The sequence below is a fragment of the Zeus faber genome, assembly GCF_960531495.2.
Source record: "Zeus faber genome assembly, chromosome: 19".
In the NCBI taxonomy this organism is placed as follows: Eukaryota; Metazoa; Chordata; class Actinopteri; order Zeiformes; family Zeidae; genus Zeus; species Zeus faber.
This window is the reverse complement of record NC_137206.1, coordinates 15,163,807-15,186,170: the sequence shown is the minus strand read 5'-3', so window position 1 is coordinate 15,186,170 and position 22,364 is coordinate 15,163,807. Positions and strand designations below refer to the sequence as shown.

The following is a 22,364-nucleotide window of genomic DNA, read 5'->3' as shown; positions in this document are numbered from 1 at the left end:
AACATCAATAACAACAACAATCACAGCACAAACAACAATGACTAACAGACTCGTTTTCCAAGGTTGAGAACAGAACAATGGGCTCGGCGCGACCGAAGCGAAACTTTACATCCCCCCCCCCCCCCCCCCTAATGGAACACTGACGCACACACCGCCTGCTTGTGGTTGGTGTGATCTGGTACGATGCTGGAGGTAAACTGTCGTCCGTCCTGACAGCACTAGCACAGTCGCGGGGGCCCGATTCGGAGAACCCAATGGGTCGGGTCGGAAAGCTCTCGCCCGTTCGGCCCCCCGTCGCAGGGCTTGAGCCCTGTTCCCTTTTTGTCCCGTCAAATATTGCGACCGCTGAACAGCATCGGAACGAACGTCGTCCGATCCCCTCGCACTTCCGGCAAAGGTGCGAGGGGGACGGGGGGCGGTGGGGTGGGTGACGGGGAAAGGATTTGGGATTGGGGCGAAACCCGCGACCTTCGACGTTAAGGGAGCTGTTTCCCACCCGTTCTTAACGGCGCTCTCGTTGTGCATGTAACAGATCAAGAGCAAATCAAAAATAAAATAATAATAATAATTAAAGAAAAATAAAAAAATAAAAAAATAAAAAGAGTGCAACACTTTTTGATTTCGATTATAAGGTGCTGATGACGACGGAAAGTTCGGGGCTCGTGATGTGTTCTGTTTTTTTTTCTTTCTGTTGTTTTTGTGTTTTTTAATGGACGCTCGCACAGGGAATTGAAAGACGTTTATTTATTTTTTTTTTTTTAAATCAACCGCCGCAACATGTCACAGGACGCCACTAACACGCGTTTATTTCTCCTTTTTTTTTTCCCCCTCTTTCCTTTTTGCTTTTGGAAGGTAGCGAATGAATTAGCGGTTAACAACTGTGTGCTCTATTTCCTTTTCCTCCTCCTACCTCGCACTTTAATCACCGTCATTCCCTCAATCATCCTTAGCTGTGTCTCGGAAGAGCTGTACAGAGGAACAGGGACACACGGCCACTCACAAACATCTAGACAAAAAACAACGTCGACAAGCGATATGATTTACTGGATATCACCGTGTGTGTGTGAGTGTGTGTGTGTGTGTGTGTGTGCGTGCGTGTGTGTGTCTGTGTGCGTGTGGTAGAGAGAAAACCCCCAGGTATCAAACGTTAATTGTAAACCAGTTACGGGGTTTGGGGAAGCGGAACAGTTGCGGTGGGTGGGCGGGGGCGGGGGTGACTGGCAGGGGAGGGAGCCACGGGGTGAGGACATGCATGCATGGCAGCAGGCTGGGGTCCGGCTGTTGGCCTTTTGGAAGACTGGATCCTACTTCCTGAAGCGAAGCGATTGCATTGGAGGAGGCTCAACAAACTTCCTGTTCACATCCGCTCACACCCGCTTGTCGGCCATTTAAAAAAAAAAAAAAAAACAACAACAAAAAAACAAAAACAAACGACGTCACGCGGTGCCGTTGACTGACCTTTGAACTCCCCGTGACCTAACACTGAACCACACAACGCGCCCTCCCGCGCTTACCTCTCACATCAAAACAAAGGAAAGGACTACAAAAAAAAACAAACAAACAAAAAAAAACAAACAAACAATCATATAAACAATTAAAAAAAAAAAAAAAAAAAAAAAAATGCAATAAAGGGCGCCAGAAAACACGTAGAGGCAATAAAAAAGCCGTATTCCCAAATAAACAATATGACAAGAATAAAAACAATCAAATTATACAAAAACAGAGACTGGAACACCTGCTTTCCACAACTTTATGGTCCGACGTAACAAAAAAAGGAAAACAACGGAGGAGAGGTTAAATGTAAACAAATGATGGTTTTTAGCTGCAGAGCGCAGGGGAAAGAGAGGAGGAGGAGGAGGAGGAGGAGGAGGAGGAGGAGGTGGAGGAGGAGGAGGAGGAGGGATGCGAAGGATGGGCGAGGGAGAGCGAGAGAGAGCGAGTGAGCGAGAGAGAGCGAGAGAGAGAGAGAGTGATACAATGCCATCACAGTGCCTGATCTCCTCAGATTCTCGATGGGGGTTCTTTTTTTTCTCCCCCCCCCCCCCTCAGTCAGCTCCCCTTCTCAGCCCTCCCGCCCTCCTTCCCTTCCCCCTCCGTTTGCCCCGTCGTCGCTCCTCGGGGCTATGACAAGATAGTGGTGATGAAGTCGTAGAATCTCTTTGAGTACTGCTCCGGGTTCACCGTGGAGATCTCCGCCCCGGCCTGCGGTACGAGAGACAGAGTGAGTCTCCCGTCTGCGACGTTGAACTGACACTCGCTTGGTTTTGTGTCCGCGCCTGTGTGCACGGGGTTCCCACACTGCCCGAGAAATCTTCTCCGAGGACATTTTTCCGTGACCGGCACATGTGTTCATATTTAAGACCCTGTCCGCTCACGTTGGTCTTTTGACTCGTTTCTGCTCTATAGACTTCTTCTCAGGGCAAACGGGGTTGATTGGAATCTCCTTGACTCGACTATGTCAGTATTGGTGCACCTGTTGGGGGCGGGACAATGTACATCATTGGGGGGCGGTGTCTCCCCGTTATGCACGGGCGCAAATTACGGAATGGAGGGAGACAGGTTACGATCTATACCAGATATAAGGTCTCCTAGAGCCTTCTCCCCTCTCCTCCCGTGATAAGCAGAATGTGCTGTGACTCTGCTGTGCGCACGAGCAGACACTTTCATTGTTCTTTCAGCGTCTGACTAAGTATTGATAACACACTTAGTATTTCACAAATTACAATTGTTTTTATTTGATGAACGTCGGCGCTTATACGTGATAATGGGTACGTTTAATGGGTAACTAAATGGGTTTTATTTCTATATACTGTGCATCTATCTATCTATATCTCGCTCTATATATATAGATCTCTCTCTCTCTCTCTCTCTCTCTCTCTCTATATATATATAAAAGTAAAATGACAGTGGGGGCAGAGGGCAAGTAATGTAATCGGTGTATGCCCGAACACTGTGTAACACTGACAACTTCAATAACCGCAGTAACCCCAACATCGTCCTAAAAGGTCGAAGTGAAAATCTGGCCAGGTTGAACCTCAGAAAAAGTCTAATCAGCCAGAACACCTGACAGAGTTTACCCAGAGAAGCAAGTTCAAATTTTATCAATATATATGATATAATATTAATATATATATATATATATTACAGTATAATATTACATATACATATATTATATATTACATAGGTGCACCAGTATAATATTATATATCGTACTGTTGAACGAAAATAATTTTGTTGCACATTGCATTAACCGTCCAGCACATTCCATGACTTTTCCATGACTGGAAAACTCCATTACAAAATTCCAGGTTTTCCAGGACATGTGGGAACCCTTGGTAGAGCTTTCTTTAGCGTGTGTGTATCTATGATCGTCATATTTGCGCAGAGGCTTGGAGCATTTTGCATCATTCTCACCAGAGACATACAGTCACGTAGTTTTAAACAACAGCTTCAAGTGCTGCACAACATGCAGTTTGGCCGTTTAAGAACCTAGTCATCATTTAATAATCCCAGAACACATTCATTTACCCCGTGTTTGACCGTCTTGGCGGCGTGGGCGGCCTTCTTCTTGGCATCGTAATGCTGCAGGATGTCTATTACAGCCATGAAGTACACCTCCTTCCGGGGAGCACCTGGAGGTTGCAACCAGTGTTCATTTAGTGCCACTTAAAATGGAACCAAAAATATTTATAACAAATCTCCTTCTCAGTGCGGGCTCAACTGAAGCCACAAAACCAAAACACTCTTTAGTGACCAAGGCATGTTCATGTACTACAGAGTAGAAGTTTGTCGGACCCAAATTATGATTGTGTCACAGGCCAAATTGGGTATAGCCACCGTTATGTAAAATGTGCCTGTGGAAAATATATTTGGAGACTCGGCGCATATTGGTGCTGGTAAAATTCACATGCAATCTCCAAGAGCTATTTAGTTTCACTGTCAGCTAATTGTAACCACAGGGCGATGACAGTAGTCTTGGCGTAACGTAAACTAAAGGTAGCATTATCTTAAACAGGTATAAACTTTTGCGGAGATGCACTAATCAGAGCAAGGCAACTAGTGTATAAAAGAATGACATGCATCTGCCCTCACAATTATTTCACGCTCAAGAACATTTAAAGGCCTGTTAGAAAGACGACATGGAAAATGGCTGGTAATAGCACCCCTTGTTGTCACCAAGACTTTTGTATTGACGGTTTGACTTCTAGTGGAGGGAGTTCTTTGATTATTGATCTGCATTTTGAGTTGTTTTGTATTTCCAGTAATCAAAGTCAAAACATGAACAAATTAAAAAAAACATTTCTTTCTCAAACTGTCAATCTGACAAAGGAGACCATTCAAACATGCCCACCCTAATGGCCTTGCTTGTATAATATAATATGCCGTTGATGATGAGGTTAAAAAGTTGACCCAAGCGGGCAGCCGAGCCTGGTGTGCTCTTGCACTTTGCGACACTCTTATGTAAAACGGGTCAATCGGAAACGCTGCTGGCCACTCACTCTCGTTGCTTTTGATGGCGTACACGTCGATGCTGGGGTCAAACTCCCCCGGCGAGAGGGGCTTGGTGCTGTCCAAGGTGTTGCTGGGGCTGTCGGGCGGCGTCCCGATGCCCCCGCCGTCGCTCTCGCCCTCCTCCTCCCCCTCGTTGTCCTCGCTCTCCACCTCCTCCTGCTCGGCTCGCTCCACGTCGTGGATCCCGACGAGCAGGCTGTAGTCCATCAGCTTCAGCTGGGCCAGAAACTGGACGGGAGGGAAGAGGACAGGGGAGGAAGGAAAGGAGAGGGAGGACGGGGTAAATGAAGTGGAAGGCAGGAGGACACAGAGACGGAGCGAGGGGATATCCCAGATATATATCCCAGGGCAGATATCTCGCCACAATACTTTTGCTCCCTTCTATTCTTTTTAGGGGTGGGTGATATGGAAATAATATGCAATCATAAATATCTTTTTTAATTCTAACGATATTCATGAAAATGCTGAAGTTACAAAAAACAAAAAAACAAAACAAAAAAATAAAATAAACAGTGTGGTACTCCACAGCCAAATCGTGAATCACAAGAAATCTGTGAATTTGAACTTAGTTTAGGCTTCCGAGAAGCTCTGAAGCTGGGTGTCCTTTTGTTGATAGATTTAGGATAAAATATACAGGACATGCTGGTTAAAAATGCCAAAGTGCGAGTTTCGAACGGAAATTGTATGAATTTGAACCAATTTTTAGTTCGGATTCCATTTTAAATTCACGGCAGTTTTGTCACTGCATTCCAAGCACAGCTGTGGAGCAGTTTCAGAAGAAGCCGTTGAAAACTGGAGTCTTGTAAGGGCGGGGGTAGACTACTTTAAAAAAAATGGTCAGAAGACGTGCATCTCTCAAATGCTTGGATTAAGAGTGTTTGGGTTGAGGTGTGACGTTTTCCTTCCACGGTACTTAGACGTTATGTTGGTGCATGAATCTTTCTCTGCTTTCTTGGAAGGTTCCTGAATAGTTTATGGCGTACCCTGCTGCTGAGGCCTCTTTGCGGAGTTTGGATGTTAATTTCCCCCCTCACTCCTGTCTGATTTTTTTGGCAAACTCAAACCATTCCAGACTACGGAGGTAAGCAACCTTTTGGCATATGACCTCTGCTATTTTATCGTGATAAACCAAATCTTCCAGTATTCACAATATCATATGGTTGCATCGCACAGCCCCTTATTCCTTCAAACACATTATTGCTTGTTTTTATTTTAGAATGATATAATAAAATGATATAATTATATTATGTAAACATTCAAATACTCAGAGAAACACATTCCCAACCTCATACATACAGTTACATACAGTTGTTCTGTCACAAATGTCTATCAATATGTGAGCATGATTCCTGCATTTTCGAACCTGCATTTTTACTCAACGTTTTATCTTTTTAAGTGTTCTCCGCTTTCACTCCATTTCGATTCACGCACATACCTCCACATCTTTCCTCAGCTTCTCCAGGAACATCTTCTTATTCTCCTCATCAATGTAGATCTTCTGCCCATCGCTGATGAAGTCGTTATCCTTGTAAGTCGGCAGCTCCTTGGCCTGCTCATTAGTGGTGGCGCCAAGTGACCAGATAAACAACATCACAGCAGTCAAAACCAGAGGACTAGACTAGCTTGATAGGCAACAGACCTGGCTAAGATTGGCTTCTGATTATGTTTCTACCTGGTTTCTAATTTTTTCCTTTTCCACAATACAAAGGGAATGTTAAATATCAAATTATACCATATATCTATACTACATATGTGAAAGACTGTTTTTCCATCTCATGTCACACATAGTTTGAGAAAACAGAGGAATGGGGATAATCATAATTATTCTTAATGTTCATGTTCTATTACCAAAAAAATCAATCAATCATAGTATATTCAAATTGCTTAATATATTCCTCATGTCTCATTCCTTTAATAATAACAGAATAAGACGCCATTTCAAAAAGCATGATCACCAAGATACTGGGGTAGCTAATCTAATTATACTTCAAAAGTGCTCCTTCATTATTTATTTATAGCAAGCAGACCATTGGTATTTATGACGATAAAACACATTTCTCAAAAATATTCAGCTGTAATTTGCAAATAACAACCAGCCAAAAAGATAAATTGCTTTCTACAATAGACTGGTGAACCTGCATGTTGAAACACTGCACAAGACATAAAAGAGGTTTGAACCTGTAGTTGGTTAGACACGCCTGTCTCAGCTTTAACACCAGAGATAAACATACGAGGAGAAGGCTGAGACAGGAGACTGCCCAAACCAACTCTGACCTCCTTTCAGGTAAAAATAAATATGTGGACATTATATTTTACTATAGAAACCATGCTACATGCAGACATAAGGACACAAATCCACCGGATGCCTGTAAAGGATTGCCACAATCATTAAATGTAACATAACTGTCACTATTACATACATATAATACATGTCACAGTGGCCACGTTAGCATGTACTCATGAATTCCCACATAAAGATTTTTATTGCTGCCTACTTGACACACATCTGGTGGATTTTGTGTCATTTTAAAGAGGAAGTGCAACAGACTGGGTTCCTAGCAGCATCGCAGCTGTGTGATTTCGCTGGTAGTGCAAGTTGTTCCGGTGACAGATCAAGATGCGGTTTGGAAAGCAAGGTCTGGTTATTGGCTTTAACCAGATACGTGACAAATGATCTACGATAACTCTAAAAAAAAAAAAAAGCGCATCCTGCCTGAGTCTAACTACATTCAACCTAGAAGCAACACTGAAGGAAGTTTCCTGTTAAAAATGTCATGCTACTAATATTAATGATCCTCTAATCCAGTTTGCTGCAATACCGCCAAGGGCCTGTGGATGGCATATGTATCGTGTGAGGTAGGACAGGGGCATATTTCTGAAGCCCTGAGGAAGTAGTGACAAGGAAATGAGGTAAAAGGGCAGCAGCTTGGCTACCAAAGTGTTTCTAGGGCAGCATGAGAAGGAGCGGCAACACATAACAGCGCTCTGCAGCAAAATGAGCCGGGACTACACACAACGGCACAGACATAAACAGCTGATACATTCTCACACAGACAAGACGCGGAATACAAAAACACACACAGATCGGACCAGCGAGCACATATATATTTAAACAGACATAGACCTTTCATGTGCTAAGAAGATGGGATGCGCAAATCGCTGGCGTGGACGCAGATGAGGCTAAATAAAATTGGAATGCAACTCAAGGTCAACGGTGGAGCATGCACGTCCTCCTGGAAAAAGAACGCGGTAGACCTGTCAACAAATCCTCTTCCTGAGTCCACCTCTCCCCATCCATCGTCTTCAGTCCATCCATTCACACCGCCGTTCAACCTCCCCTTTTCAAAGCGGCACTAACCCTTCTTTCGACCCGTACATCTTCTTTCAGAGAAGCGTAGGATCCTCGAGGTGAGCTCTTGCTTACCGTTCACACTAAATTCAGAATCTGCGCGGCGCACCGAGTTGGGGTGACAGAAAGAAAAAAAAAGAAGGAAAACAAGAAGCAGGAAGAAAGGGTGGAGTGGAGATGAGTCTCGTCATGCTGTCATGCGATGAGTTTTCCGCAGATATAAATCCCTCTCATCGCTTTTCCTCCGCCGGCCTCTGGCCTATCTCTATGTCCTACTGTTCCCAGGGGACAAATAAACGGCATCAACTGCGGAGTTGTAAATTTTGTGAAACTTACGCAAAAGACTATCACATTACTGTTTTATTATGTTTTAATAGATTCCTGACTGAAGGCACGGTGGTGGAATTTGTTCTAAACTACCTTTTGGAACCCTCCAGGCAGACACATTCAGGCAAAAGTCTTGCCTGAATGTGTATAATCAGGTCTTTAAATAGAATGATCACCAGGGAGATCCAGCAAACCCAGCGATGGTGGGAAATATCTCAACGTATTCAAATTAAACTGACAACATCCGACAAACACCATAGTAGTTCAATTCGACTCCTTTCCCTCAGGATAGATTTACAAATTGGCCTTCTTTCATCCAGTCAGTACTAGTGAATCTGGGTCAGCCACAGACATAACATCGCTTGATGTGAAGATATGGCCCCTGCCAGTGGTGTATGCATAATTAATGGTTTGGGTATGTGAGCGTACAAGTACAAGACCTAAGGCTAAGGTGTTTGTACGTCTAAGATTCAAACACAGTTAGGAGTGAGTATGTGTGATGCAGGGGCATATAAAGACATTATCCTCTATGCAATGCACTCTATCATTATTACTACTATTTTTACCATAGCATATTTCTATATCTTTACTATTACCACCCTGGCATAGAATCTGGTCTTCTTCTCAATGGCCACGCTCCAAATGGCCGCCATTTTAATGAACTATCGGTGGGCTGACACAAGAATTGAATCACATGTTTTCCGAACACCGAGTCTGTAACAGACAGGGCAAGTTAATGCCCTCAAAACAGGAGAAGTCCCAGGCTGAACTGCAACAACAACTAACCACGTAGTCAATGTGAAAATGCTAACCGTTGATGACTACTTGCAAAGATTTAGCATTTTGTCTGTGTTCGCTCCCAACACAGATCTAACTGTTCTATCCATGTACAACCTAACGCAAAAAAAAAGATCTTAACTTTTCTTATCTTGTTTTATCTCTATGAAATCCAATGGCAACAAAGCTGGGATCTATTTTTAAATTACTGTGCCAAACGCTGCGTTGGGTGTTCATTAACTCAGTTCATGTCTCACATTAGTTCTGACACTGAAATACAGACTCTTTCTAACTCAAGAGTATAAACTGCTGTATAACCAAATTAATGTTCTCATCAGAACTACTCAACGCCACTCTTTCTATAACCTGCAGTTTTTTGCCAAGCACTTGTCCAGTCCTCGTCAACCACCACCAAATTGTCCCCATCGCTACTTCATGGATTTAGATGCTAAATCCTGTGGTTTAGAGGCTTGTAGAAACAGAAATGGACTGACTGACAAAAATTTGATTGGGCTGGCTGTTAGTAAAAGAGCGACTGATAGAAGAGCGACTGTAAATGGAATGGAAAGTGCGCGGAATGCGTCCTTTAAATCAGTGGGTCAAGTTGAGGAAGGGACAACAGCCATCTGCTGTACAAATAGCAAACGCAAAAAAATTAAGTGTTTTTTTTTTATAGATCATGCCTGGTATATGAGCCCTGGTTCTCTTACATCTCTTACGTGTTTCATGGCGCAGTAAAAGCGCGTAGCAATCCGCAGTGTTTGCAGCCTTTGCTGAACGTTGCCAGATTTGGGCCGTGGGGGCACATCCTCTGGCGGGCGCGGCTGCTAGAGAAGGGGGAGCCAAGAGGGTTGGAGGAAAGGAGAGAAGACGGAAGAGAGGGAAGGAGGAAGGAAGGAAGTTGGAAGTAACAGCAAAGCGTTTTAGAAAAATACAGTGCACAATTGTATCAAATCCTTGAGTTTGAATGTGCGCCACAGGCTCACTAGGGTTTGGCTGAAGGAACACCGTCTTGATAGCTCGCCGGTAAAATGAAGGCATGACACCAAGGGATGCACTGAAACTAAACCCGGCACAATGACTAGTCCATCCGATTGATTGCATTGATCACCTTATACTCTATATATATATATATATATATATAAAATATAGTTTATTCATCTTTTGGCGTCAGCTAATGGTTTAACACATCTAAAGCTTTCATAATTTCAGCTGTACATAATGTTCTTTATATTCAACAACAAACAAAAGAAACAAACAAAATCAATAGTTATCAAATTGATCAGAAATTGAAGAATATTTCCTGTATGGGTGACTGGTTTGTCTGTGCTGGTATTTGTATCATGCAGAGCACCTGGCAGAGAAAGCAAACAGACTGGCAGAGTTCCACTTGGGAGTCTAGGAGCTTACGCCAGGATACAAGGGCAAACTCAACTGAGACTGGCATTCTATAAACTTGCACATCTAGTACGCGAGACGTGCTCAAAAACCTAATGCAAAGCAGGTTGCACTATGGAACCAAACAAAGCCCCAGGCAGACCTTGCACAATCACACCCCCGCGTCAAAGCCACGTACCCCTGCTGGAGACACCAGCCGGTGCCCGCCTGGAGAGTGAGGGGAGAGTAAACAAAAACAGAAAAACAACAGCAGTGGAAGGCTACTGTGCTGAAACCCGGTGCAGACACAGGTGGTAAGCCAAAAGCCACTAGGTAATTACATACACAAAATTAATTTTCCAGGTCACAGTAACAGACACTGCAAAAGCTCAAATGAACTTAATCCGCGGTTCATGGCCCAACATACTGTAGGTCATCAATAACTGACTGCTTTGTCACCACAATGACACTAGTATAGAATTCATTTCTTTGTTTTGGAACACATCATTTATGTCATATCCACTCGCTATGGTGAATAATTTATGATCTCAATGAACTAAAATAAAGAGAAATTATAGTTAATAGTAAGATTATAAATAAACTAAGACAGCAAACTCACTGAGTGCCAGAAGTCACCAACAAACGTCACCAACAAAGCAAACCTCTATTGGCTGAGCTGCAACCTCAAATACCAACTCCAGAAAGCCAGAGAAAAACTTAGATGTAAAAAAAAAAAAAAAAAGAATAATGAATAAATAAATAGCAAAAATTAAAATAAAAAGACATAAAAGATACATGTCTTATGTGATTAGGATAGGACATGTTCACGGCATGCAATACAATGAGGTCAGTGTCCATACATATTGGAATGTGTGTTAGAATCAATGTCCTCGTCAGACACTATGTACCATGCAGACACATGCATGAGAAGGGAGGTCATGCAGATTGGAGAAAACACTGCCGTGCTTGGCGTTTGTGTGATGCTTTTATTTGTCTTTTCTTTTCCACAAACTGTACCTTCCAATCGAAACACATTTTCTCTCTCCTACGTTGCATAGTTAAGCGTTCCACCAAAAGTCATTACCATTCGGAAGCACAGTGTGTGATGTTACTATCCTGGCTCTGAGACGATTATTCTCCACAGCAAACATGTCAGCAGTATGGAACCATCCACAGGAAAGCGCATCAAAATGTAATTATTAAGATTGTCATCTTATTGGGAAATAAAACATTGGGTTTATTTACAAGAAAGTTTATGTCTGGATTTGTATCCGTCATATTCTTCTTCATTTAGGCAATTATCAGCTGCCAACGCAAGCAAAATCAATAAACTTTTAAATGCTTTAATGGATGCCAGTGCTAATCACACAGATTGCGGTGTATAAGCTCAACATGATGCAGCCGTTTTTGCCACCCTGCAGTTAATTCAATTGAAAAGCTCAAATCAAAAGCAAATCTTATTTAATCTCTGCGGATAATCAGTGCAAGATAAAGGTGCAAATAAATAATACAATATGCAAAATTTCGGTTTCGACTGAGAATTTTTCATTTTGGTGCATTACAATTCGCAACCATGAACACCTTAGAGTATAAAAAAAGCAGCATGTTATTTAGTCATATCTGTATATGTGTGTGGCAGTTGCTGCAACTGAGGCAGCTGGATTGTTACTTCCCATCCTTTGGAAGTTGCTTGCATGTGTTGTATTCAAGTGTGTATTCATTAATTTAAAAAAATTCATTAAACAAAAGTCTTTAGTTCAATTTAAGAAAGCACAAATATCTATGTTTAAAATTCTGCGTGTCAACGTCAACCAACAACAAACAATAATGGTTAGGTATCAGCGGTCAGTCGGTCTAAATCAGTGTAGTAAGCAACCTCTTAGCTGTGGGTGGACTCAAAACATTCACATGTTAGTTCGCCAAAAGTTCAACCTACTCCTTGTTAATCTCCGTTGTTAGTCTGCAAATAGTGTTTTGCGCATGGCTGACTCTGGGACAGACTAAGGTCACACCTGGCTCATGCCTGCGTTTAATCCTCAGCCGCTTTTCCACTCGAGGATCTATTTTAACTGTGTTAGTGTTGAGTTTCTGCCTCCATTTTGACTATATTTAGGTTAGGGAATCCCTGAGGTCTTTCATGCCCCACTGCTTGGTGCCCCAAGATTAAGCCCTCATCAGGCCCAGTGGAAAAATCTGACTGCTCAGGGCCAAACAACACACACACACACACACACACACACACACACACACACACACACACACACACACACACACACACACACACACACACACACACACACACACACACACACACACACACACACACACACACACACCTTGGACAAGTGACTCAGCCATTTTTCACTATGCTGAGTTGACAGTTAAAATAGACAGCATTACATAGTCAGTGTTAGGTACAGGTACAGCATCTCATCCTCCCATTACTGACCGCACCCAAGCCCTGCATCGAAAAGAAAAACATGGCAATCTGAGGGCCCAAGAGTCGGTGAGAGCCTTTGACTTAGAAACAAATCTCGCTGCCTTGGATTGGTGTCATATTTGTAGCATGACATTTGCAATCAGAGGTTATGCTGCTAAAATGTAAGGTATATCTCCTTCGACATTCTTTCCAGACAGTTGGCGCTAGCCACGCACACCCAGGAGCCGAGGATTCAAAATAAGATACAACACAGATATGACGACACTGGATAAAATTGACAGCAATATTAACCACGCAAAGTTGCTGGCTCACGCATACACACACCCCAAGCATTTTGGCCAAAGTTTCACCTGTGCTATGGCATGGACAGTACACCATACACAGGACTACTCCAAAGTAAGAGGCAATGTTTGGTATAAAAACAAACAAACAAAAAGACAAACACACACATACTGTAAAGACACATATACTGTATCCCCCAGTGTCTCACACAGAGGCAGCGAATGGGGGACTCGCACTGCAGGAGCGAGGAGGCGGGGGGGGGCAAACTAAAGACACAAAGAGCGTGCGGGTTGCAAGGCGGAGTGATGAGGTGGATTCTACATGAAGAAAATGGATTTCAACAATAACTGTCATCACCACCCAAAGGCGAAAACAAACAAAACAAAAAGAACAAAAAACAACCCTATGTTAGTGGCGCCATTTGGGTGATGACAGCATGGCGTGGTCAGAAGCTGTCTTGGTTGCCTCACCACAAAAGGAGGTCAAATCCCGTCTGTTGCTAATCTTGTTTTTTTTTTATTGTGTTTGATAGTCAAAGAATGAATACTTGTTCATCTGGAATCAATAATTGATTGCTAGTAGATTATCACATGTGTCATATGTAGGGGGTTTTGCACAGAAATAATATTGCCAGTACACCGATTTTTAGAGAATTTAGTTGGTCAGATAGGTGGCTTACATAATTTGGTAATATTTAGTTAAATCCTTTAAAATAGATAGATGTGAAGAGTGCTCCTGTATTTTCATTTAATACTACCATTTTATATTTATTAAGGCAAGACGACAACTGAGAGGATTTCCTTTTAGCAAATATTTAGGTGCATGGATATTTAGGTGCATGGTCTTCTCGGATAACAATGACGAAGTGTGATAAAGACAGAACTACTCAAGTAAATACATCTTCACAGTGAATATTAAAGTGGATGTGATGTGTTGATTTCTCGATGCAAAAAAAAAAAATAATAATAATAATTAAAAAATATATTCTTCAATTAAATGACCCTTTAAAGAAAACCTGCTAATGATAAATGTATAATTGTCTGAGAATAACAATTAATTTGACACTGTTTTATAAGTGGAGTGTGAAGCAGCTAACCAACAGCCAACTTTTCCTCAGGTATATCAATCCTCAGCATGCCTTTATGAACCTTTTGCGTGAACAGCTATAAGCACAGAGGTTACCAACAATTGTGACACAGGTGTACATGTGCTTAACGTTGGGACTAAGGTTAAAAATGGACCATGCCATCAATTGTCAAGGTGTGTGAAAACCGTTTCTGTTCAGGTGACTGTACCTTCTCCTTATCGCTAGCCTCCCTTGCCACAGTGGAACCCTAGAACAAGGAGAGAGATGAAAAGCTTGCTGTTAAAATGGCACTGGGAAGGGAAGGGGCTGCGGGTCATTCATTTTTTTTTGGGGACGGTTTAGAATACACTGCAATTGTCTTAAATGCTAGACAAGGTCAAAACACCCCAGTCTGCCCACTTTTCTGCAACAGTGGGTTGAACACAAACACACACACTTTTAATGTGCCAACCTCAAAGGGATTTTGATTTTATTGAATTGAATGTTGTCGGTAGAGCAGACAAATCCTTATCCTTGAAAGTGTACTGGAAATTTCCAGCCCTTTCTTTGGAGATACCCACAAGGCAGAGCCCATGCTATAACAGAGTGGAATCCATTCAGATTGGCATAACAGAGAAATAATGAGTCATCATCTTCATTTTAATGCACGGTCTTCTCAGTGGGATAAAACCTCCAAGTCAATCAGCAGGAGGCTGTGCATCGCGGTGATTCAAACTCTACTCCAAATTTTGGGCTAATTCACATACAACTTTCTTAAAACCGTCATTAATCAAAAGACAATCAGTTGTAGCATGAAAACGCTCTCCTTCCCTCCTATATAAATGAAGCTACTAGAGCTTCAATAGAGGGAGCTGAATTTCCTCACGCGTCCCCTCCAGATGACCTCCTCCCCCTCTACTCATCACATTTCTTATCACCACGTTTTTTTCCCTCGCTTCCCCCACTGACCAACCTTGAGGTCGTATTTTTTGTAGACCGAGAGGCGATGGGAGAAGACGTTGCGTGTGACGATCATGTATGTCTCGTCTCCGTCCACCGTGAGGCGGTACATCCCCAGAAACTGAGGCAGCAGCGTGTTGCCATGGCATTCCACAATGAACTGCAGAAACACAGTGGAGAAGAGCCGTTACAACCATCTGAAATGAAACCTCGCCGCGTGCAAGTTGCAGAGATAGGAAACAGGAGCATATGCTGATTCCTGACTCATCAAGTATAGTTAACGTCAAAGTGCTGGTGCTGAACTGAGTGAGTGAATTAAAATATTCTAAATATAAAAAAAACTGTTGCTTCATGTTGCTTTTATACTCAAACATGTGTGTGTGTGTGTGTGTGTGTGTGTGTGTGTGCGTGTGTGTGTGCGCACGCGCGCGTAGGTGTGTTTTTCCTAACAATGGGGGGGCTACAGGTGCTGGAACCCAAACTAAATGAATCCTCTTGCTTCGTCAACTTCAGACTCCTAACTGTAAGCTTCCGATTCTTGGTCAGTCCTTTGAAACTTTCTGTCGGTGACCCTAACATATTCACACCTCTGTGTTACACATTTTAATCTAATTATTTCCAAATCATTATCACAACATACAATCCCCAGCCCGCATTTGAACTGAAATGAGATCATTCCTTCATCAAGGATTATTAAGTGTGAGAATTTGTGCGTTCCTACAGTGTGGCCTGTGGCTTGAATTCACTTCCCCCCCCACCCCCAGGCTCAATTCTGCAATGTTTCATATCAGTACCTGGTGGTATTTCTTAAGGATATTATGCATCTCCGCAACATCTTCACTGCTGATGGTCTTGATGACGTAGCGCTTGTCGTATGACGTGTGGAAGCGGGCCCCGCTTCGTCCCTGGGCCTCGCTGTTCAGCGGAGCGCTGCGCGTCAGAGAGTTCTGCAAGGAAAGCCAAAAAATAAATAAAAATAAAAATAAGAGGTAATAAACGCACACTGCATGATTTACCGGTTCTTTATGGCTTCATAAGATAACATACCATAGAACAGGTGTTTTATACACATTATCCTAATGTGTGTTTGCACTTGCTTTCAGATACAAATTACATTTTCTTCCGCATTTCAACGACTCCATTTTCTACAATTTCTCTTCAACAAATGAAAGTCTCATCCAACATCATTTTTAGTATCCACACAAAAAAAATCGGCTCTATAGAAAATCTCAACTGGAGTGTACAGCTCAGTTTAGGATGAGGACAGAAAATGTGTGTTATCGAGCGGAGGAAAAATAAAAAAATAAAAAAATAAAAAAATCCTGCTCCGTGGAGGATTATAATCAGGCACGGGGATAAAATATTTATTTGCAAATATTTAAATTATTAAATAAATATATATTATATAATATATAAATGATGTAGTAAACATGCAAGAAAGGATGACTTGATGAGTCAGGTAAAAAAAAAACAAAAAAAACAAGCGTACCCTTTTCCTTAAAAATATTAGTGACAGGATAACAGTTAAGAGTAAGATAAGTATTGGTTCTCAGGCTCTAAAGGAAAGTTTTTTTTTTTCTTCACAGCACAACTAAAGTGGCCTTTGCCAAATTATGGGTGAGGACTCAAATGTTTGAAACATCATTTTGACAGCAGAATTTGCTTCTAGTATTTTGTTTTCTCCCCACCAGCCTCTCAATCTTTGACTCACCAGATGGGGTCTGACCTTAGGCTGCCATGCGCGCGCACACACGCACACGCACACACACACACACACACACACACACACACACACACACACACACACACACACACACACACACACACATTTGAGTACAAAAGCAACATGATCCAACGTGCCTGGCACAAACCCCCAGCTCACATCCCCATTCCCCAAATAGTCGAGTCCTCTACAATCAGTTCAACCCTGCCCCTGTTACATCAAGCTCCTCTGTCTAACAAGTGGAGACTACTAAAAGGTTAATCTTTTGATTAGAAGTTTGTTACTCGTACCCGACACTTTTATAGATGGAAATCTTTTTTCTTTTGTCTGTCGTCTGCAGCCCTTTTGTTTTGTTCATTACTATTGTGAAACTTACAAGTGTGACAGGAAGAAATGACAACAAGAATTGTGGATAGAGAAAGTACAGTTTAGTTGCAAAGAATGTGAGCTATATTAGACCTCGGCATCTGGCAGTTCCAATGCATATTCAACATAGTTGTCAACTAGGAGACCCCGGTAGTCAGACTGTGACCTAACCACACTTTGCATAATTTGGGGGGAAAAAACATGACGATATACATTCACCAGATTTCTATGTACCCACTTCCCCAAAAGAGAAAAAAACAGAGACCTAACAAAAGCTGTCCATTTTGCCGATTGCCATCCAATGAGGCAGGCACCTCAAGGTACCATGACAGAAAATACAGACATCTTCATGAAAAATAATGCCAACAAGCCAACAGTGTTAAACCAAGGATACACATGTCTTAACATGAAGGACTGCTCTCTCCAAAATGTGAGGACCGCTTCATGAAACAAAATAGCAGTTTGACATCCAGAATGTCTTTTGATGGGAGCCAAGTGTCTTAACACCCCCACTGCCCACTGATTTTAGCCAGCCGCAGCCTAATGTAAACATGAGAGAGGGACAGCTGCACTGAGCTGGGACACACTGACCTCCACAGGCTGCCAACTCACTGGCTGCCCTGGGAGTAAGGATTTACTGGGAGAGGAAAAAGAAAGGAATGGGCTGCATACAAAAAAGGGGGGAATGAGAATGGATTCTGGAGCAACAGCCTACAGTCCACCCTCAGTCAAATTTTCCAACCTAAAGTTAGCGGCATTTCTTTAATGTGCCTGGAATACAAGACGGTTAAACCTTGATCCCTTCTGACAGTCAATTGTTATTGAATATATTTTGGACAATATTTTGAAGGTCCAATTTTGAGTGTTATTAAATTATTAGCCATATCTTAAGGTCCAGCTGAGGGAAGGGACAGGACTCTCTGACAAGACTCTGATAACGTTTTTACACCAAAATTTGCAGGTTTACCAGTTTGTTTTTTTTTTTTTTAACCCGGGTAAAACTCGGTTCCCTTCCTTCCTACAAAGAGAACGCGGGGGGTTCTCTGCTGTGCTCCCCACGGTGCGGTCCCCACACTCAAAACCTTTCATGGTCCCACTCCACATGCGTGGAAAACGTTAATAACTTCCGATTTGGATTTTGGATTCTTAATCTGATATGAAATGATCGAATGAAGCACGGATATTCCTGTCTATTTATATGCCAACGTCCGGAACTTCAACGCGCGTTGCATCGCCCAGGTAAAGGGGCCAAAATTAGCGGGTTGACCCGGGTGTCCTGTTCACTTCAGAGCCGATCAGAACTGGAGCCGATTACAACTGTGTCTATTGCAGGGTCATTTGACCCGGGACTGAAACGCAGGTGTTACCTTACCCACTAATGACAAATGCCCGATGTTAGCGGGTGTTACCGGGTTTTTGGCGCAGTGGGAAAGGGGTATGACATACCCTTCTTAACCATCTAACCCAATTTCTGTGTGTGTGTGTGTGTGTGTGTGTGTGTGTGTGTGTGTGTGTGTGTGTGTGTGTGTGTGTGTGTGTGTGTGTTCATACCTGGAAGTCCTGATCATCGATGCCAAACCGTTCTCGGAGATTGCGGAACACCAGAGGGCAATACTCCTTGAACTTAAAATGGCTCGGCATGTTCTCTCTGCAATCGGTAACAGAACCATTCATTGAAACAGTTTGGAGACCAAACTAACAAACTATATTGTTAAAATCAAAGCATTTCTTTCCACGAATCGGGGGGAAAAAAAAGATCCGTTAGGATTATAAAATATGACTGACGTGCAAACAATGTACCCAGATTCGGAAAATGATCGCCACACCAACAGGTGTAAACAAAAGATGAAAAAACACGATGCACGCCACAACACACTCTTGCAGACACGAGTTATATAGAGAAAAAAATTATGAAACAATTATGTACATGAGCATATCACTGGTTCAGCCTTACACGATAAGATTATAATTCACATAAATTCTAGGTTATGTATGAACATATTACATGTATATGAATGTATGTATAAAATATGTTTAGATATAATGTATTTTGGCAACATAATTATTATTTTCTAACTACGACCCTGACTTTCAGAGGAAATAATGCAACCTACTTGTTGAAGAGGTGGTTGTCAACTTTAATTTTGGAATAGGCCTTGAAGTCATCTGGCATCAGCATGATGGGAATCTGAACATGGCTTAGCTCGTTTATCTGGACAGAGGGAAGCACATGAGAGGGGAGGGGCGATTAGGGATTTGAACAAGAACACACAAAGCAAGGGAATCCAAAACGTGATCGGAAGGGTGAAAGACAAAGACCGCACGCATGACGTTCACAGTACGACAGTGAACAGTATGCAGAGCTCATCTATCTACTCATCCATGTATTCATTATGGAACAATCTTACAATGGAACGATCATGCAACAGTCACTGAAAACATTAAGACTCGAGAATATTTGCTTAAACGTGTCACTGCAGCAGCTGAACAACATCAACACAGATTTTGGAATTGTTTTCACAAAATGACATAACATCCTTCACTTGGCAAAACTCTCCCAATAAAGTTTTCACAGGCGAGTACAAGGACAATGTTGTTTGTTACACCCTACTTAAAAAAAGGAGGCAGTAAATGGAACTTAACAGGTTTCCGACTGATGATTCGACTTGTCGGCTTTCGGGGGCCAGCCCTATAAAACTTTTTAACGTAGAATCATTTTCTTGAAGGACATGATGTAGACGTGCAAGCATATTTAATCCACTACAAAGTCTGCAAATTTAAAAAATGCTTTTTCAAAAAAAAAATACAGACTATGATAGCTCTCTTTTGAATGCAATGACCAATGACCTGTTGGTGCCGACATTGAATGCAGCATTTGGGCACAGGCTGTATTATGTTGCCGGGGCTTCCAAATGTTGACAGCCTTGCTGAAATACTAAGATTTGTTTTTTGTTTTTTTTAACGGTGACTCACATGCAGCTTGACACATACGATCCAAAGGCTTGTGATCATGTGTCACTGGCAGGTCGCTAAAGTATATTAATAGCTTGTCATTTTACCAAATCTCTACAGGATAGCAGACACGCTGGTAATTAATAACTGCTCAATATGTGCCACAACACTCATTCCTTAATTTTAATTGCAATTAAACAAAATAACAATAATACGGTTGCAGTCTGGGGCCAAATCTTTTAGCTTTATATTCCTCACAGCTTACACTGTCTGCAGAGAGACAAGTGGCGGTATCATATCACTGTTCTAGCAGCTGCTTTAGAAGACGGTGCCAATAGTTTAGCCATTGGGGATTGAGTGAGGGTCTGTAGTGCTGCAGGAGCCTTGCACCAGATGGTGTGGAATATGGCCTCAGCACGACTGACTGACTGATGAAAGCATCTGGCACGCTGCAGAGGTAATTAAGAGTGCTTTTTAAGACTACTGGCTGCAGCAGACCTTTATTTTCATAATTGATGAACCTGTCAAATATTTTTTACAATAATTATTATTACAATAATTATTCTACACAGTTAATATTGATGATAGACCTACAGTAAAATGAGGTAATAAAATACAAAAGGATGGTGAACTGAACATAAACAGCCATCTTGAAACTGCTTCACATGTGTACCCTTGAATCTTAAACACAAGCGTTTAAGATTGTGCTGTATAATATGGGGAAAAAGACAGGCATTCACATTAAGATTAAGTTGTAAATAGGTTTTAATAGAAAATGTTCTTACACAAGACATCACTTACAGTAACTGACTATTTAAAAACCACAACACAATTTTGTCAACGGACTGATCGATTAATGCTTTCAGCCCTACTGAAACAGCCTCGCTAAAAGCATGTGTGACTTTAGTTCAAAATCAGTGCCAGTGCATACATATACATTTTCTTTCTTAATGTACATCTCCAATGATAGCGAAAAACAATAATTGACTGGACGACCTTGGAAGAGTACCCAGCGGCTTCCACATCCAATCAATTTATATTATACAATAGAATAGCTGTGCAAAAGGTGGTCATTTTATCGGATTGCGACAACCAATACTGAATAGCCAGTCAAGTTCATCTTTGATAGAATACCATTTTGTGTTAATAGACTGTAGACAGGGCTGTTGCGATCATGACATTTTTGTTGACAATTTATTGTCAGACAAATAAATGTGATTAACGATTTGATCAACTTTTTAAAATTAATTTATGATTGTACAAGCCTAGGATAGTGGCATAATACACAAAAAGCTTATCTCAACTGATGAAACCACCCCAAATTCACATTGTATTTATTTCCCACATTGACTCCACATTTCTCTTGACATTTGGAAAAAACATGATTATGTAATCTATGCAATCACCTCAGATAATTGCAATCAGGTGATATTTCTACAATAATTGTGACATCTCTAAATACAGATCCTATTGCGATATTAGGAATGTGTGTTAACTTTTGGTACATTTTAGGGATGCATAGATTGTGAAATTCTGGGTCGATACTGCTGATTATTGATTGTTACTAGTTGCCAGGTTTTTCATAATAGTATTATTTTAGTCGACTAGTCGTGCCCATTATGTAAGAAAGACGCAGAGAGAGGAGTTCTAGGCAATCTCGGAACCCATCGACTATCGGTCTGACGGCGATTTTTTAAATTTTTTTTATTTACTACCTACTACTTGCGAAAGAATCTGGTCCTAAACGTTGTCTCTCAACTCCAACTCCATTCTTGCGTTTCAAGTTGCTAATCGGTCTGTAAACAATGCCGGGCACAAGGAAGAGGACGTCTCGGCCCGCTGGCTACACCCGGACCCCAAAATTATTGGCATGGCAATTGAAAATTAAATTAAGAGAATTTGAGAATTAAGAGAACATAGCAGAATTGAGATATACTGTATATGTATATTAATTAAAAAACTTTTTTTTTTACTAATACAATAATTATTGTAAATTTGGTGACATTGACAAAAAATCTGTCGTCCACAACTAGTCGACTGCTGGCAACGGCGCCGGTTAGTGGTTATAATAGTCGACTAGTCGGTGAAACCCCAAGCCGATACCCATATCGATGTTTATAATAACAATGTTGCTGATAGCCGATACAGATGTTTTCTAAATTCCTCTTAACGCAGATTGCCGATTAACTCGCCGATCCAAATTCCATTCAATAGCTTGTGCTCGACCCTGAAC

General features: G+C 41.8%; 1 protein-coding gene across 1 annotated transcript in view; it reads right to left on the bottom strand.

Annotated features, from left to right (window-relative positions):
* Window positions 1-2,098: 2,098 nt before the first annotated feature.
* pip4k2aa (phosphatidylinositol-5-phosphate 4-kinase, type II, alpha a) overlaps window positions 2,099-22,364 on the bottom strand; it is a 34,994-nt gene continuing 14,728 nt past the window's right edge. Inside the window, exons 2-10 of the mRNA XM_080020665.1 lie at window positions 19,294-19,391; window positions 18,731-18,827; window positions 15,885-16,037; window positions 15,104-15,250; window positions 14,360-14,398; window positions 5,948-6,061; window positions 4,500-4,740; window positions 3,529-3,632; window positions 2,099-2,202 (exon numbers count right to left, since the gene is read on the bottom strand). Of these exons, the coding sequence (XP_079876791.1) occupies window positions 2,122-2,202; window positions 3,529-3,632; window positions 4,500-4,740; window positions 5,948-6,061; window positions 14,360-14,398; window positions 15,104-15,250; window positions 15,885-16,037; window positions 18,731-18,827; window positions 19,294-19,391 (1,074 nt within the window). The 3' untranslated portion in view covers window positions 2,099-2,121. The remainder of the gene's footprint in view (window positions 2,203-3,528; window positions 3,633-4,499; window positions 4,741-5,947; window positions 6,062-14,359; window positions 14,399-15,103; window positions 15,251-15,884; window positions 16,038-18,730; window positions 18,828-19,293; window positions 19,392-22,364) is intronic.